This window comes from Chrysochloris asiatica, unplaced genomic scaffold (assembly GCF_000296735.1).
Source record: "Chrysochloris asiatica unplaced genomic scaffold, ChrAsi1.0 scaffold00116, whole genome shotgun sequence".
NCBI classification, from domain to species: domain Eukaryota; kingdom Metazoa; phylum Chordata; class Mammalia; order Afrosoricida; family Chrysochloridae; genus Chrysochloris; species Chrysochloris asiatica.
Genome location: NW_006408634.1, coordinates 5,671,182 through 5,686,008, shown reverse-complemented (window position 1 = coordinate 5,686,008; position 14,827 = coordinate 5,671,182). Strand labels below are relative to the sequence as shown.

The window sequence follows — 14,827 nt, the reverse complement described above, 5'->3', positions numbered from 1 at the left end:
AGTTGAGGGGCCTGGAGAAGTGGGAAGGTTGTTAGAGGAGCGGCAGGTGGTGGAATCTGAGAGCACTCCCTTCCCCTGGGGCTTGGGGCAGGCCCCCATCCCATCAGGCTCAGGGTTGACCCTCTATGGCTCTGTCTGTCCCCCCCCCCCCAAGTCCACCCTTCCCTCCTAACTCCTTCCATCCTCCCTCCGCTCCCCGCTTCACACACACACACACACACATACACACACACATACACACACACAGAATCATATGTCAGCTGCCCCCTCTTGTGAGGTGTAAATGCCCAGCTGGATCGGCCTCCTGGTGACCCCCACCGGCCTTGGGGAACTGGGACAGGGCACAGTTTCAGCAGAGTGCCCAGCCCAGGCTGGGGTGGGGGTGGGGAGGATGATGGTCAGTGGTCAGAGGTCAAGAGGCCAGCAGGCTCTAGGGTTCTGTGGACGGGCTGGTCCGCCCAGTCCAGCCATCACCTCTCCAGGAAAAACTTGAGCGCCCGGTCAATGTTCATTCGGTGGCCCACCCTGGTTACACCCAGATCAACGTAGTCCTCCTTGGTCAAGGCGGGCAGGTGGGAACCGTCAATCTCATGGTCCAGAAACTGGGCACGGTGCTCAGCCAAGCCCAACCACTCCAGCCAATCGGCCACGTCGAACTTGGTCCAGAAGCCCAGGGGTTTAGCGCCAAATGGCTTGTCCGGGGGCAGCGAAAGCAAGCGGGTTGGTGAGAGGGAGCGGGAGGCGCTGGACAAAGCCCCTCCAAGGCCCCCAGACATCCCCGGGTGGGGTGGCACGAAGACGGGGGCAAAAGGGTCAGCAGAGCCTCCAGCTCCTCCAGTGGGAGAGCCGCGGATGTCAAAGAGGCCTGGGTAGAGAGGTCCGGAGGGCAGGATGGGCAGGGATGAGGGTCTTGGAGCAGGGCTGACCTTGTGATCTGATGCGGGCAGCAGCGAGGGGCTGGGGGCCCGGCGGAGCAGAGGGGGCCGCATCTCAAAATCCACACCCTGGAGGTGGCGGGTTGACGTGGAGGAGGAAGCTGAGGGCGAGGTGGCCCCTGGGGCCACAGCGGCCGATGGGGGGACCCCTGTTCCTGTAGGGAGCGGTGGCAGAGGTGGCTTGGGCCAGTTCTGAAACAGGCTGCTGACTGGTTTGGAGAGAAGCGAGGACTGCGAGTCATCTGAGAGTCTGGAACGTGATAAGTGGGCAGGGGTGGAGGGGAGAGGGGGTGTGGGGAGCAAAGGTGAGGGTGGAAAAGAGGCAGAGGTCAAGATATGGAGGGGAGAGAAGTAAGGAGACAGAGCGGGCAGGGTTAGAGAGATGGAGAGGAGAAGAGGTGGAAGGGTCCAGGGGGCAAGATGGGTATGAGAAGAGAAATGAAGGGGGGAAAGAGACAGAGACCAGGGAGAGGGGACAGTCAAGAGAGATGAAAGAAAAAGAGACATTAAGTGATAGTTATAATAGCAGCCACCGTTTACTGATGCGCATGTGTGTCAGGCTTGGTTCTAAGTGCTTTGCATATCAAATCTCAATTTAAGCCCCACCCCCACCCCCACAACAGCCCTGGTGCAGGTTACTGTGATGATCAGCACAGAGAGGTTTTAATAACTTGCCTAAGGACACACAGCCAGGAAGTGGCAGAGCCGGTTAGATGGCACCGAAGTCTGAGCTCTTAACCACTATTCTATACTGCCTTTTGGGGTATGGCCAGTTACAGCAGAGTGGTAGATGGGGAGACAGTGAGGGAGGAACAAAAAAAGAGGGTGAGCATCCAGGGGAGAGATGGAAGGGGACAAGGGACACAGAGAGAGAAAGAGATGAGGAGAGGGAGATGAAAGAGCAGAAACAAGGGGAGAAAAAGGTTCCCCCCGTCTCTTTAGCTCCCTCAAGCCTGGTTCCACCACAGGGCTTTTGTACTGGCTTTTCCCTCTGTCTTGATAGCTGTTCCCCCAGGCAGCCATGGGGATTCATTCCCTCCCCTTCTCCAGTCTTGGATCAATTTGTCTATTACTAGAGACATTTTCTAACCATCCCATAATTGTACTTTTAAAAGCAGAATGGACACATTAATTTTATTTATTATCTGCCCTCACTCACCACCCCCCAACTAGAATATCATCTCCATAAAGGAGGGACTTAACCTGTCTTGGCCATTGCCGTGGGGTTTCCCCATCACCTGAAGGGCACCTTACATGTACTGATGCATCTCTTAACCAAATTAAGCATCCTCTTGTCTCTCCAGAATACTTAAGAATCAATGAGTTGCCATAAGACCTCAGAGGCCTGATAAACCCACGTTCTAATATCAACCATAAAGGTATCAAACCCTATAACAGAATGAGAATGAGCTCTGGAGATGGGCAAGAGGATTTGAAAACCTTTCCCCACCCTATGTGTCCAGGCCAGGAATGGGATTCCCACTTTCCCCAAGACTCTTGCTGCTCTGTGCTATGGAGCCAGGTTCAGACTCAGCGATACATAGGGTTTCTGTGGCTGTAAATCTTTTTGTGAGAAGAAAACCTCATCTTTCTACCGAGGAGGGGCTGGTTGATTTGAACTGCTGAACTTGCAGTTAGTATCCCAACGTGTAACCTACTAGGTCACCAGGGTTCCTTTTCCCCAAAGACTAGGAGGCCTTGATTGGCTTCGGAGTTTATTTGTGGTGGTCCCAGCTAAGCTAGGTTGGAAAACATCAGCAGCTTGTAAAAGCGGCCCCTCCTCTCCTGCATCTCATGTTCTAACAATTGCCGATCCATCTTTACTTCTCCTGACAACCTCACTAGGCAGACACAGTGCGGTCTCCTTCCTGTAGAAAGGTGGCTTCCTTAGAAAATGCAGAGCTGAATCTGGGCTCCACACATTTGGGTTCCAGAACCCCCACTTGTAATCACATGGTCGCAAGAGTCCCATTTTTGAACCAGACTAGGTTCAAGGGACTGTCAGAATGGACAACTCCACCCAGGAAACAGCCATCAACACGTTTGGCTCCAATCTCCTTGGTTATTAACTCTTGTTTCCACCAGGGGTGTTGCAGATTGTTCACAGAAATGACCCAAGATAACCAAACCCAAAAAAAAGAGTCCAATGTGGGAGTTGATTCCAACCCCCACAGTGACCCTGTGGGACAGAACACATCTGTCGCTGTGGGTTTCCAAGGCTGTAAATCTTCACAGAAGAACATCTTTATTCCTCGAAGAGGATTTGCAAGTCTGAACCTTTTGTTTAGTAGTTGAACTTTAACCATTGCAGTACCATGAGGCAACCAAACCCAATTGTCATCTAGTCGATTTCAACTCACAGCAACCCAATATAGGGTTTCCAAGACTGTAAAACTTTACCAGGGCAGACAGCTTCATCTTTCCCCCAAGGATTGGCTGATGGGCTTAAACTAACCCACGTGTTACCAGCACTCCAGACTGAGATCAAGGGAAGTTTAAAGCTTTTGCGAGAAAGCAGACTCCTTTGAGGGAAAACGGAGCCAACCTGTTTCCTTTCTTCCACCCCGAGAGACCTTAAAGGGACACAGCTATGGGGTGGGGGTGGGGGGGGAGGTGGATTCTGGTAGCCACCACAACCACCCCACTGGTCTCTGGTGCCAGGCAATGGTCAGCCCCTGCTCACCTCTGCCGCTGCAAGGAGGAAGTTCTCTCGGGGACGTAGCTGGCTCCCCCGTGGTGGCTATCCCCGCTGCCTCCCCGGGCCCAGGGCAGGGCGCCGCCGGCCGCCGAGCCCCCAAACTGCTGGAGCTTGGAGCTGAGCTCATTGATGATGCTGGCCTTGACGGTGGCCAAAGCTGAGGCTTGGGGCGGGGCCAGGGGCCCAGGCAGCGGTGGTGGCGGCGGGCCGGGACCCTCCTCCCAGGGTAGCAGCTTCCGAGGCAGGGAGGAGGCTGTGGACAAGGCCATGGGCGGGCCTTCGGGTTCTACAGACACAGGACCCCCGGACACACCCGCCGTCGAGGGTCCTGAGCAGCCGCTCAGGGCCAGCAGTCCATCGGTTCCAGCCCCTGTCACGGACACGGTGGGGCTCGTGGGGGTGACAGGGTCTCGGAGTCCGCCACCGGGCCCGGGACGTAGGCCTCCGCTGCCCCCCAGCGCCCGGCCGCGGAGCTTCGAGGGGGTCATGAGCTGCGGGGGGTACGGCGGGCCGACAGGTCCGCTGCCCCCGAAGGCTTGGCCGTCCAGGTAGGCCACATAAGTGTCCAGGAGCTCTGGCCCGCTGGCCCCACCTCCCACACCACCGCCTCCGCTGCCGCCCCCTTCGGCAGAAAGACTGCTCAGCGTGGAGGCGCTGCTAATGGTCTCCAGAGGGTGGTCACTGCTGCTACGACTGTCCACCTCCTCAATGCCAGAATCAGTGCCGGGTGGGGGGTCCGGGCCGGGCTGGGGAGCTACGGGGGCCGGAGCAGCGGCGGCCGGCGGGCCTGGAGGAGGGGGCTCCCCAGGAGTTGTAGGGGCCCCCTGGGTCAGCGTAGCCACCTCGCTGTCATAGGAAGTCAAGCTGGAGGCGGTGGAGTCCAGAGTGGGCGGAGCAGCGGCGGCCTGGGGTGGCCCGGCTGGCAAGGGGGTGGCGGGGGTGGGCGGGTCCGGTAGTGGGTGGGGAGGCCCGGGGGTGAGGGGAGATTCGGGCTTTTCGAAGCTGTTGGAGAACTCCAGAGGCGGGGGGAGCGGTTCCACAAAGAGAAACTCTCCGTCCTCCACATCCACTGAGGGTGCGGGCGGCGGCAAGACCAGTAGGGGGAGCCCGTTCTCTTCGCCGCCCCGCGGGGAGGTGGGCGAGGGCGGCACCGAGCGGCGCGGGCTGGGCGGCGGGACCCCCGGCCCGTCCTCCGCTGGGGGACCCCTTCCGCCTACCCCGCCGGCCCGCGGCTGGCAGTTTTCAAGGAACCGTACGTGCAAGGGCAGCCGCTCGGGCTCCTCGGGGGCGCTGGACCTCCAGGCCTTGCTGACCCCAGGGTGAGGGGTCGGGGGCTCAGGTCCCAGCTGCAGCAGGAGGGGCCCGACCCCAGGGGCCGTGGGGGGCAGGCGGTGCAGTAGAGAGCGGCGTGCGGCCGGCGGGCTGGCCGGGAGAGCTTTCTCCTGGCTGCCCAGCCCTGCCCGGTACCCCAGCTCCCGGCGGGCGGGGTCCGGGGGGGCCGCCCCCCAGAGACGTAGCACTGGCTCGTGGTGGGCGTGGGGTGAGTGGTGGTGCGGGGTGGGCGGCGGGGCGTCGTAACGGGGCGATGGAGGCCTGGGAGGGGGTTGGGGGGCTCCGCCGCCCTCTGAGGACTCCTTCAGCGCTCGCTCCCGGGCGGCCAGGGCCAGCCCGAGAGGGGACGCGGGGTCCAGGGCTTTGCCGGTCAGCGGGTGGACCAGTGGCCGGGGGGGCAGGAAGCTGGTGAAGGCGCTGCTGCCCCCGCTGCCCCCGTAGGCGCGGCTGCCCGCTCCGTAGCCCCCGTAGCCGCCACCACCCCCGGAGCCCCCCGCCTCAAGCCGCAGGTAGGGCTCGGCAGAGAACATGCCTTCGTCGATGGACTTGGAGTGGCGCAGCCGGGGCCCCGGGGGCATCCCGGCCCCCAGCCCGCTGTCGCCATCCTCGTCCCCCGCGTCGGTAGAGAGGAAGAGGGTGGACCTCCGGCGCGCTTCGTTCTGCCAGCCCCCTTCCCTCCGAGCCGCGCCCACTAGGGCGGCGCCGAACTGACTGGTGAAATCCAGGGTGGCCGGGCCGCTGGGGGAGGCGGGGGTGGGCACAGGCGAGGGGGACGGCGGCACGGGTGACATGGTGGGCGCAGGGCTGGGCGCCGAGGACCCGCCACCCCCTGCGCCCTCGGCCTGGTTGGGGGGCTCCGCCTCAGTGCTGCTCCCCTGACTACTGCGGCCGCTGCTACTGGTGGACGGAGCCTTGATGATGATGGTGGGGATAGGAATGGAGTTCTTCTCGGAGGAGGTGGCCGCGGTCGGTGGCGGCTGTGGGGAGGCCGGCGACGTGGGCGACTGGGTCGACGGGAGACCGCTGGAGCCCTTCTGGGGCTCGCCCTCCACCTTGGTCTGCTTGACCAGGGGGCCCTTCCGGCCCCGGCCCGAGCGCGCAGGCACGTACATGGCCGCGCTGGCCGCTCGCGGGGGCAGCTGGAAGTAGCGCAGGGCAGGGCCCTGAGAGGAACCGCTGCCCCCGCCGCCGCCCCCACCGCCATGGTGGGATGAGGACGGTGCTCCGGGGGTTGGGCTGGGTCCCCCGCCCCGCCAGCCGCGCAGGCTGGGTTGGGGCCCCAGGGCCAATCGGGGTGGGGGGTCATCCGGGGAGCCGCCCGTCTCCATCTCCGGGGGATGCGGGGGGTGCGCGTGGTGATGGTGGGACTGTGGGGGTGGGGCATGGTGGTGGTGGTGGTGAGGTGGGTGGTGATGGGCAGGGGGCAGGGGGCCGCCATGGTACAGGCTCTTCTCACGGCCCCCAACGCGGGTGTCAGGAGGGGAGGGCCCATCGAAGGACGAGGGGGAGGAGGCGGGGTGCCCTGAGCCGGGGTTGAAGGGGCCTCCCCTGAGAGAGGGGGTGAGGCGTCCAGAGGAGGAAGGGGCTGGAGGTGTACTGTAAGGGGGCTCCGGAGGGGACGTGGTGGGCGGCGGAGGAATATCCTCCGACCCAGGTACAGACAGACTGCGGCTGAACTTCATGGTTGGGGGCGCTAGGTAGGGTCTTTCATCTTCTGCAGCCCCTGGGAGAACAGAAGGTGGAGGAGCAGACCTTGGCGGGGGAGTGGCCTGCTTGCTTCCCTATCCCAGAGAACCACACACAATACATGATGATGATGATGACACTACTAATAAGCACTGGACTGCTAACCACAAAGGAGCTCTGGTAGCGTAGTGGTTACGAATCGGGCTGCGAACCTTAAGGTCAGCGGTTCGAAACTACCAGCCGCTCCGCGGGAGAAAGATGAGGCTTTCTACTCCCGTAAAGATTTACACCCTCAGAAACGCTGTACAGGGTCGCTATGGGTCGGACCCGACTCGACGGCACTTAACAACAACAACAACAGTGGTTACGAATCCGGCTGCGAACCTTAAGGTCAGCGGTTCGAAACTACCAGCCGCTCCGCGGGAGAAAGATGAGGCGTTCTACTCCAGTAAGGATTTACACCCTCGGAAACCCTATACAGGGTCACTATGGGTCGGAACCGACTCGACGGCACTTAACAACAACAACAATATTGACACCCAGTATATAGTAACATAGTGGTTATGAATCGGGCTGCTAACCTCAGAGTCAGCAGTTAGAAACTACCAGCTGTTCTGCAGGAGAAAATGAGGCATTCTGCTCCTGTAAAGATTTACAGCCTCAGAAACCCTGTACAGGGTCGCTATGGGTCGGAACCGACTCGATGGCACTTAACAACAATATTGGCATCCAGTATATAGTAACATAGTGGTTATGAATCAGGCTGCTAACCGCAAAGTCAGCAGTTCGAAACTACCAGCTGTTCCGCGGGAGAAAGATGAGACTTTCTGCTTCCGTAAAGATTTACAGCCTCGGAAACCCTGTACAGGGTCGCTATGAGTCGGAAGTGACGCCACGGCACATAACCACCACCACCATAGGCTAAGAACGTCTTATGGATTAACCCAGAGCTCCCCTAGGCATCACAAGTCCTATTCACGCAGTCGGAAGCGTTGTGCACTGAACGACAGCAAACAGTGTTGTTATGTGACGTTGAGGCGGTACCAACTCATATCCACCTTATGCCCAACAGAATGAAACACTGCCTGGTCCTGTGCCACCCTCACAATCACTGCTGCTGCCATTGAGCCAATCCATCTCATTGGGGGGGGGTCTTCCTCTTTTTTGCTGACCCTCCACTTTGCCCAGCATGATGTCCTTCTCCAGGGACTGGTCCCCCCTTGATAATATGCCCGAAGTAAAAGAGATGAAGTCTGGCCATCCTGGCTTCTAAAGAGCATTCTGACTGTACATCTTACCAACGCAGATACTTTTAATATTCTCCTCCAGCACCGTAAGTCAAATGCATCAATTCTTATGTGGTCTCCCTTATTCACTGACCAACTTTCACATGCATGTGAGACTATTGAAATATCATGGCTTGGGTCAGGTGCACCTTAGTCCTCAAACTGACATCTTTGCTCTTGAGCACTTGATGTTATTTATTGATCCAGTTGTGAGGATTTTTGCTTTCTTTACATTGAGGTGTTTGTAGCCCATACCGAAGGCTATGGTCTTTGATCTTCATCAGCAAGTCTTTTAAGTCCTCTTCATTTTCAACAAGGAAGACTGTATCATCTGCATATCGCAGGTTGTTAGTATCCTTCCAATCCTGACACCATGTTCTTCTTCATATCATCCAGCTTGTGTGACTCATGATGATCACATGTGTGTCAGAGTAGAACTGGGCTCCATAGGATTTTCACTGACTAACTTTTGGCAAGTATACTGCCAGACCTTTCTTCCAAGGTGCCTCTGGGTGAACTTGAACTGCCAACCTTTTAACCATTTGTACCATCCAGGGGCTCTGACTTCATAAATGCGAGAATCACACTAGTGGCACCTTTCTTCCGAGATGCCTTTGGGGGGCATAAACCTCTTAGCCTTTGGTTGAGAGCCCAACACCTGAGCTATTTTCACCACCTAGGGATTCCAGAGGGGACCAGGAAGGGCTGAATTTCAGCCGACTGTCCTTCCCAAGGCCACAGGGGGTGTCCTTCCCTTATTTTCACAAAGGTGTCCTATCTGGGAGCGGTGGTTTGGAATGAGTAAATGTGACTTGAGCTGGGAAGGACTCACAAAATTTTATTTGTGTGGCTGCATATTTCTGAATCCACATGTCTTCAGAACAGAAAGCTGTGAGATAGCTGCCTAGGATGAAGCTAATGTTTATACGAGGGTGCCTATAATATATAGAAAAATATTAGATAAATGAGGAAAAATGAGTCTAATACTGCAATAGATAAGCACCGAAGAGAAAGAAGTGGCAGTCAGCTTCCATCAAGATTCCAGCCTTGGAAAGTCCTTGTTGTTGTCGTCTTTGGGTGATGTCACATCGGTCCCCATTCATAGTGACCTGTCTGCGTAACAGAAGGAAACACTGCCCGCTTCTGTGGCATCCTCACAACTGTCATGTTTCAGCCCACTGTTGCTGCCACTGGGTCAATCCATCTTGTAGAGGGTCTTCCTCTCTTGTTGATCTGCCACCTGATCAAGCATGATGGCCTTCTCCAGGGACTGATCCCTCCTGGCAATATGTCCAAAGAACGAGAAGTCTCATCATCTTTGCCTCTAAAGAACATTTTGGTTGCACTTAAGACAAATGTGGTCTTATGGCTGTCTGTGGTATTTTTAATACTCTTTGCCAACATGGAAACCTTCTAGGGTATTTCTCCTCTATCCTAGAAGGTCATTAGGAGTTAGAGTGGACGCAAGGGCAATGAGTTTTTGTAAATGAGGAGATACAAGCCAAAGAAAAGCAAACAGGTGATGTCTAGACAATTCTAACTCAAGGTGATTCCGTGTGTGTCAAGAAAGAACTGTGTTCGGAAAGACTTTCAATGGCTGATTATTTTGAAATATATTTCCAGGCCTTTCTTTCCAGGTACCTCTGTATGGACTTGAACTGCCAACCTTTTGGTTCGTACCCAAAGTGCATGAACTGCTCCGTTGAGGCAGGCACTCTGAGACACAGGCTGACTTCATCAATGCAAGAATCTCACTGGTGAACGGTGAACTTCAAAAATTTCGGAAAAGCTGGACTTCTGGCAAGTTGGCAGACAAGGACGTTTTGGAAAAGCTGGATCAGATCAGCAAAACCCTTCAGGGAGATTTAGAAAAGTTGAGTCTTTTGCCTACTTAGCAACTGCCATGCCCCTTTGCTGATCTCGCCTCATGACTATATGCCAATTCTCTTACTGACAACTTTTCTGCTCCATTCTCTCCTCCAAACTCCAGACTCTTGGAACCAGATATTCACCCAACACAAAAACCAAACCTGTTGCCATGAGTCAGTTCCAACTCAGGGAGGCCCCATGTGTTACTGAATAGAACTGATCCATGGAGTTTTCTTGCCTGTAAGTTTTATGGAAGCACTGCTGAGTGGGGTCAGACAGGCAACCTTTCTGTTAGCAGCCAAGCGCTTCTCCCTGGATGTCTCAGAGGCCTCGCAAACTTGACAAGTCCCAAACCAAGCCCTGAATCTCCCCCAGTCAGCCCCGCTATGGTCTCCCTCATTTCAAGTCCAGAACTTTAGCGTCATTCTTGACTGCTTTTTTTCCCTTACATCACCCATATCCGGTTCATCAGCAAATCCTGCCGTTTTCCAAATGTAGCCGAACACTTCTCACCCCGCCACAGTCACTGCCCAGATCCACTAGCGGACTGTTCCCACCTGGACAGATTGCCTGCTTCTCCTCTGGTCTCAGTCTCCTAGCTTCTGCCCTCAACTCCCTCAGTCTGTTTCTCCATGCGGCCACCAGAGGGCGCCTATGAGAACCTCAGTCAGCTCCAGTCACTCCTGGGCTCCCCACCCCTGCACACGCTGAACCCTTTTTCCCTCTTTGATCGCTTGTCCTTCTTCTCTAAGCCCTCGCAAAATTTGACACACTTCTTTGTCGTTTGTCATGCGTGTCAGACACGCAAGCTGCCTCAGGGCCTTTGCACTGGCTGTTTCTTCTGTGTGGAATGACTGCCTCACCTTCAGGTATCTCCAGGGCTCGCCCTTCATCTTCAAAACCCTTCCTGCAGAACTTCCAGTCTCCCCTTGCATAACTCCACTTTCCCTTTTCTGACCACTGCTAACTTGCCGCAGGCACTTAAGTTTATTGTGTGTTGCTTCATTGTACTTCGCAGATAATGCATTGGGCGAGTCAATCAAGCACCAGTTTTTCAACATCATGGGTTCACGTCATGTATCTGTGCCACATTTTGGTCATTCTCACAAGATTTCCAATGTTTTCAGCATAGACCACGGGGTTAAGCATAACTTTTCCATGCACGGCAAAACTATTCATGTGACTCACTTTATTGTGGTGTTCTGGCATCAAACCCGCGATAGCTCCAAGGTCTGCCAGTATATCATTTTCTTCTTTCTTATCTTCATCATCTATTTTCTGTCGCCTTCTACTAAAAGGGGGGCAGGACTCTTGAGTCTGTTTTGGCTACTGATGCATCCTCAGGAGTCTTAGACAATGCGTGGCATTTGAGTGAAAGGAAAAAACAAATTAGTAATCTTGGAAATCGGTAGCCTTGGAGTTGAGTCTCCATGTGTAGTGGAGTAGAACTGTGCTCCCAATGGCTGAGTTTCCACAAGTGGATTACAAGGTCCACTAGCGATCTGTCGGTCTGTCGTACTGTGACGGCTTGCGTGTTGCTGTGACGCTGAAGGCTATACCCCTAGTGTCTCAAACACAACCTTCTCCACCATGGGCCACCCCACTACCCCACTACCGTGGACAGAGCTTCTGAACTCAGACAGACTAGGAAAAAGTCCTGCTGAGACACTTGTATTTCCAAAAATGAGCCAGTGAAAAGTCTATGCACCACAGCAAGATTGCTGGAAGACAAGCCCCTCAGGTTGGAAGGTACTCAAAATATGACCAGGGAAGAGCTACCCCTTGAGAGTAGAGAGGACTTTCAGGAGGCAGGTGAACCTTCATTAGTGGATGGAGTACCATTCAAAACGAGAAGCAACAGCTGTAAACATCATTCGACAGGGAGCTCAAATGTAGCAGCGACTGACCTTGTGACAGGACAAGGTGACTTTTATTCTGTCATACATACGGTCACTCTGAGACACAGCCGACTTGACAGCAACTAACCACAACAGACAGCCAGGCCTTTCTTCTTCATGTCCTCTGGGTGGACTCAAACCCCTACTCTTAACTATTTGCTCCGCCATTTGGCAGATGTTCTATAAACATTGGTGGAATGACTGACTGACTGACTGAATGAATGAATGGAATCCAGGAGAGAAAAGGAATCAGGGTTTGGATTGTTGTTAAGTGCCATCGAATCAGTTCTGATCCATAGCGACCCTGTATAGGGTTTCCAAGGAGTGGCTGGTGAGCTTGAACCACTGACCTTGAGGTTCAAACCGACTTTGCAGTCCAGCACATGAACCCACAGTGCCACACCAGGACTCCAACCCATTGACCCCAAGTCAGTTCCGACTCATAACCACCCTCTAGGATACAGCAGAGCTGCCCCTCATCGGGTTTCCAAGGCTGTCTTCTTCATAGAAGCCGATGGCCACATCTTTCTCCCACAGAGTGGCTGACGGGTGGGTTCAAACCCCTGACCTTTCAGTTAGCAGCCCAGCACTTAATCACTGCACCACCAGGATAAAGACAGCAATGACCTTATTTTCTGGAGGGCAAGCCCAAGGCCCAGAGAAGTGAAACCAGACCCCATCTTAAGTGTGCTCATTTTCCAGGCCCTGTTTCATAGCCTGATGACACCATAATCCTGAATGGAAGTAGATCAGAACCTCCCATCACTCCCCCAAAACACGGTCACTATCCAAGGCTGCCATGCAGCATCCCTGACCCCCCTCCCTGGATCCTATCCACACTCCCCTTCCGGGTAACATACCGATAGATTTTTGACGGAGCATCAGCCCGGGTCCTGGGGGCAGGTAGGAAGGACGCTCGTAACTTGGCTGGGAGCGGTGATGGGGATCAAAGCTCGACTTTGGGTTGGTAATCAGGAAAGGAGAGAAAAGACAAGTCAGTCAGGGCGGGAAGATTGAGGCTTTATGGGCGCAGCCATCCCCACTACCGCCCCCAACCCCCATTCATTCACCAAGTCTTGCGGGAAGAGGGTGGGTGTGAGGCAGGCAGAGTGCAGGAGGCAAAGAGCAAAAAAGCACATTATCATCCAGTTCTGGTTGTCCAAAAGGTTGGTGTTGCTAAGGACCGTCAAGTTGGTCCCGACTCATAGTGACCCTGTATAAGGTTTCTGAGGAGCAGCTGGTGGGTTTGAACTGCTGACCTTGTGATTCAAACTGACCTTGTGGTCCAGTACTTATTCTACAAGCCCACACCAAGACCTCAGAAACCCTATATAGAGCAGTCGTACTATGCCCTACAGGGTCACTGGGAATGGACATCAATTCGATGGCAGTGGGTTCGTCTACACTGAAGGAGCCCTGGTGGCACAATGCTTAAGTGCTCAGCCCACTCCCCAGGAGAAAGGTGTGGCACGCTGCTGCTACCTTTGAGATTTATGGCCTTGGAAACCCTGTGGGGCAGTTCTACCCTGTTCTATAGGGTCGTGATGAGCAGGGGCCAACTCAGTGGCAGCGTGTGTGTGATTATGTATTCAAATCTATTTATAAATGTATATATAATGTTTCCAACCCCCTGAGGCAAATAAAGATTGGATTTATAAAACTACTGATAAAGGAAAAGAAGTAATAATGAAAATCCAAATCATAAATAAATAAAAAGAGGCATGTGACTTATACCAGAATGGATTGCTCACATTGGTGGAATGGGGGCTACCTCTACCTCCAGCCCCCTGGCCCATCTATGCCTTTTTGCATTCCATCACCTCCTCTATTGCTTACCTGGCGCTTCTTCTTATCAAATTAAAAAAAAAAATTTATTTTGGTTAAAGTATATGAAGTCAAAGAGACACCATGTCAACATTTTCTATATGTGTGTGGGGTAAGTAAAAAAAAAAAAAAATTCTTGCTACAAAATCAAAGAACCTTTTATTTAACAAAAATATCCAAATGTGAAGCTAGTGTTTCTCCACATAGCCTCCATCTAGGTCTAGACACTTCTGAAGGCTGTCTTTCCATCTCTCTGAACCCTGCTTCCCTGCAAAAAACCCTGCACTTCTCCGGGAGGGGGGGTGCTCCATGTTCCTATTCAATGTTGTTGGAGTTTGGGGAACAGCAAGATTAGGACTATTGGGCAAATGGGGTAAGGTTTCCCCATAAAACTTTCCTAGCAGAACCCTTGTTGCCCTTAAAGAATGAACAGGCATGCTGGCGTGATGGACAAAATTATTTGGTACCACTTTTCTGACCTTTTCCTCACACCTATGCATTTTTCCATTTTCTTAAAACTTTGTAATAAGTCCCCTGATTGTCCTGTGTCCTTCGAGAAAATCTATCAAGATGACCCACTGGAAGACCCCAAGAAACAATTTTAATAAACCTGCACTAACTTTTCTGCCTTGGCAGATGCCCTCAGAAGCCATTCTTTGATTGAAATCTTTTTCTTTTGATTTAATACAACCTGTGGAGTCCTGGTGTGGAGGTGTAGGATAATGCGCTGGACCACAAGGTCAACCTGAACCCCAAGGTTGGCGGTTCAAACACACCAGCGGCTCCTCGGAAACCTTATACAGGGTCATTATGAGTTGGAACCAATGCAATGACAATGAACAACACCAACACTGTTGTTAAGTGTCATTGAGTTGGTTCTGGCTCATAGTGACCCTATGTAGGATTACCAAGGCTTTTAAAATCTTTACAGAGGCAAAAGGCGTCCTCTTTATTCCACGAACCTGTTGGTGGGTTTGAAATATTGGTTGACCTTGTGGTTCACAATTCAGTACTTATCCTATGGAGCGATGGTGCTCCCAAGGAGCGTGAGACAAGTGTATTACGGAGATTATGTTGTCTGTGGTCACCCAGCATCGCAGAGACATGGTTAACCACACTTTACTGGGAATAAAGCATGCATGGATGAATTGCAACCCCAACAACAACAACAAAAGTCTTGACTGATCCACTTACAATCTACTGACACGGGCTACATTCAGGTTTTACCACCGATCATCACCTCCTTTGCTACTTTATACCACTGCCATTATCTTAAGCTCACTGCCCTGCCCCCCCCCC

General features: G+C 53.8%; 1 protein-coding gene across 1 annotated transcript in view; it reads right to left on the bottom strand.

Moving 5' to 3' along the window:
• Window positions 1-319: 319 nt before the first annotated feature.
• SHANK1 (SH3 and multiple ankyrin repeat domains 1) overlaps window positions 320-14,827 on the bottom strand; it is a 75,119-nt gene continuing 60,611 nt past the window's right edge. The window contains exons 21-23 of the mRNA XM_006868140.1: window positions 12,565-12,661; window positions 3,619-6,688; window positions 320-1,185 (exon numbers count right to left, since the gene is read on the bottom strand). Coding sequence (XP_006868202.1) covers window positions 471-1,185; window positions 3,619-6,688; window positions 12,565-12,661 — 3,882 coding nt within the window. The 3' untranslated portion in view covers window positions 320-470. The remainder of the gene's footprint in view (window positions 1,186-3,618; window positions 6,689-12,564; window positions 12,662-14,827) is intronic.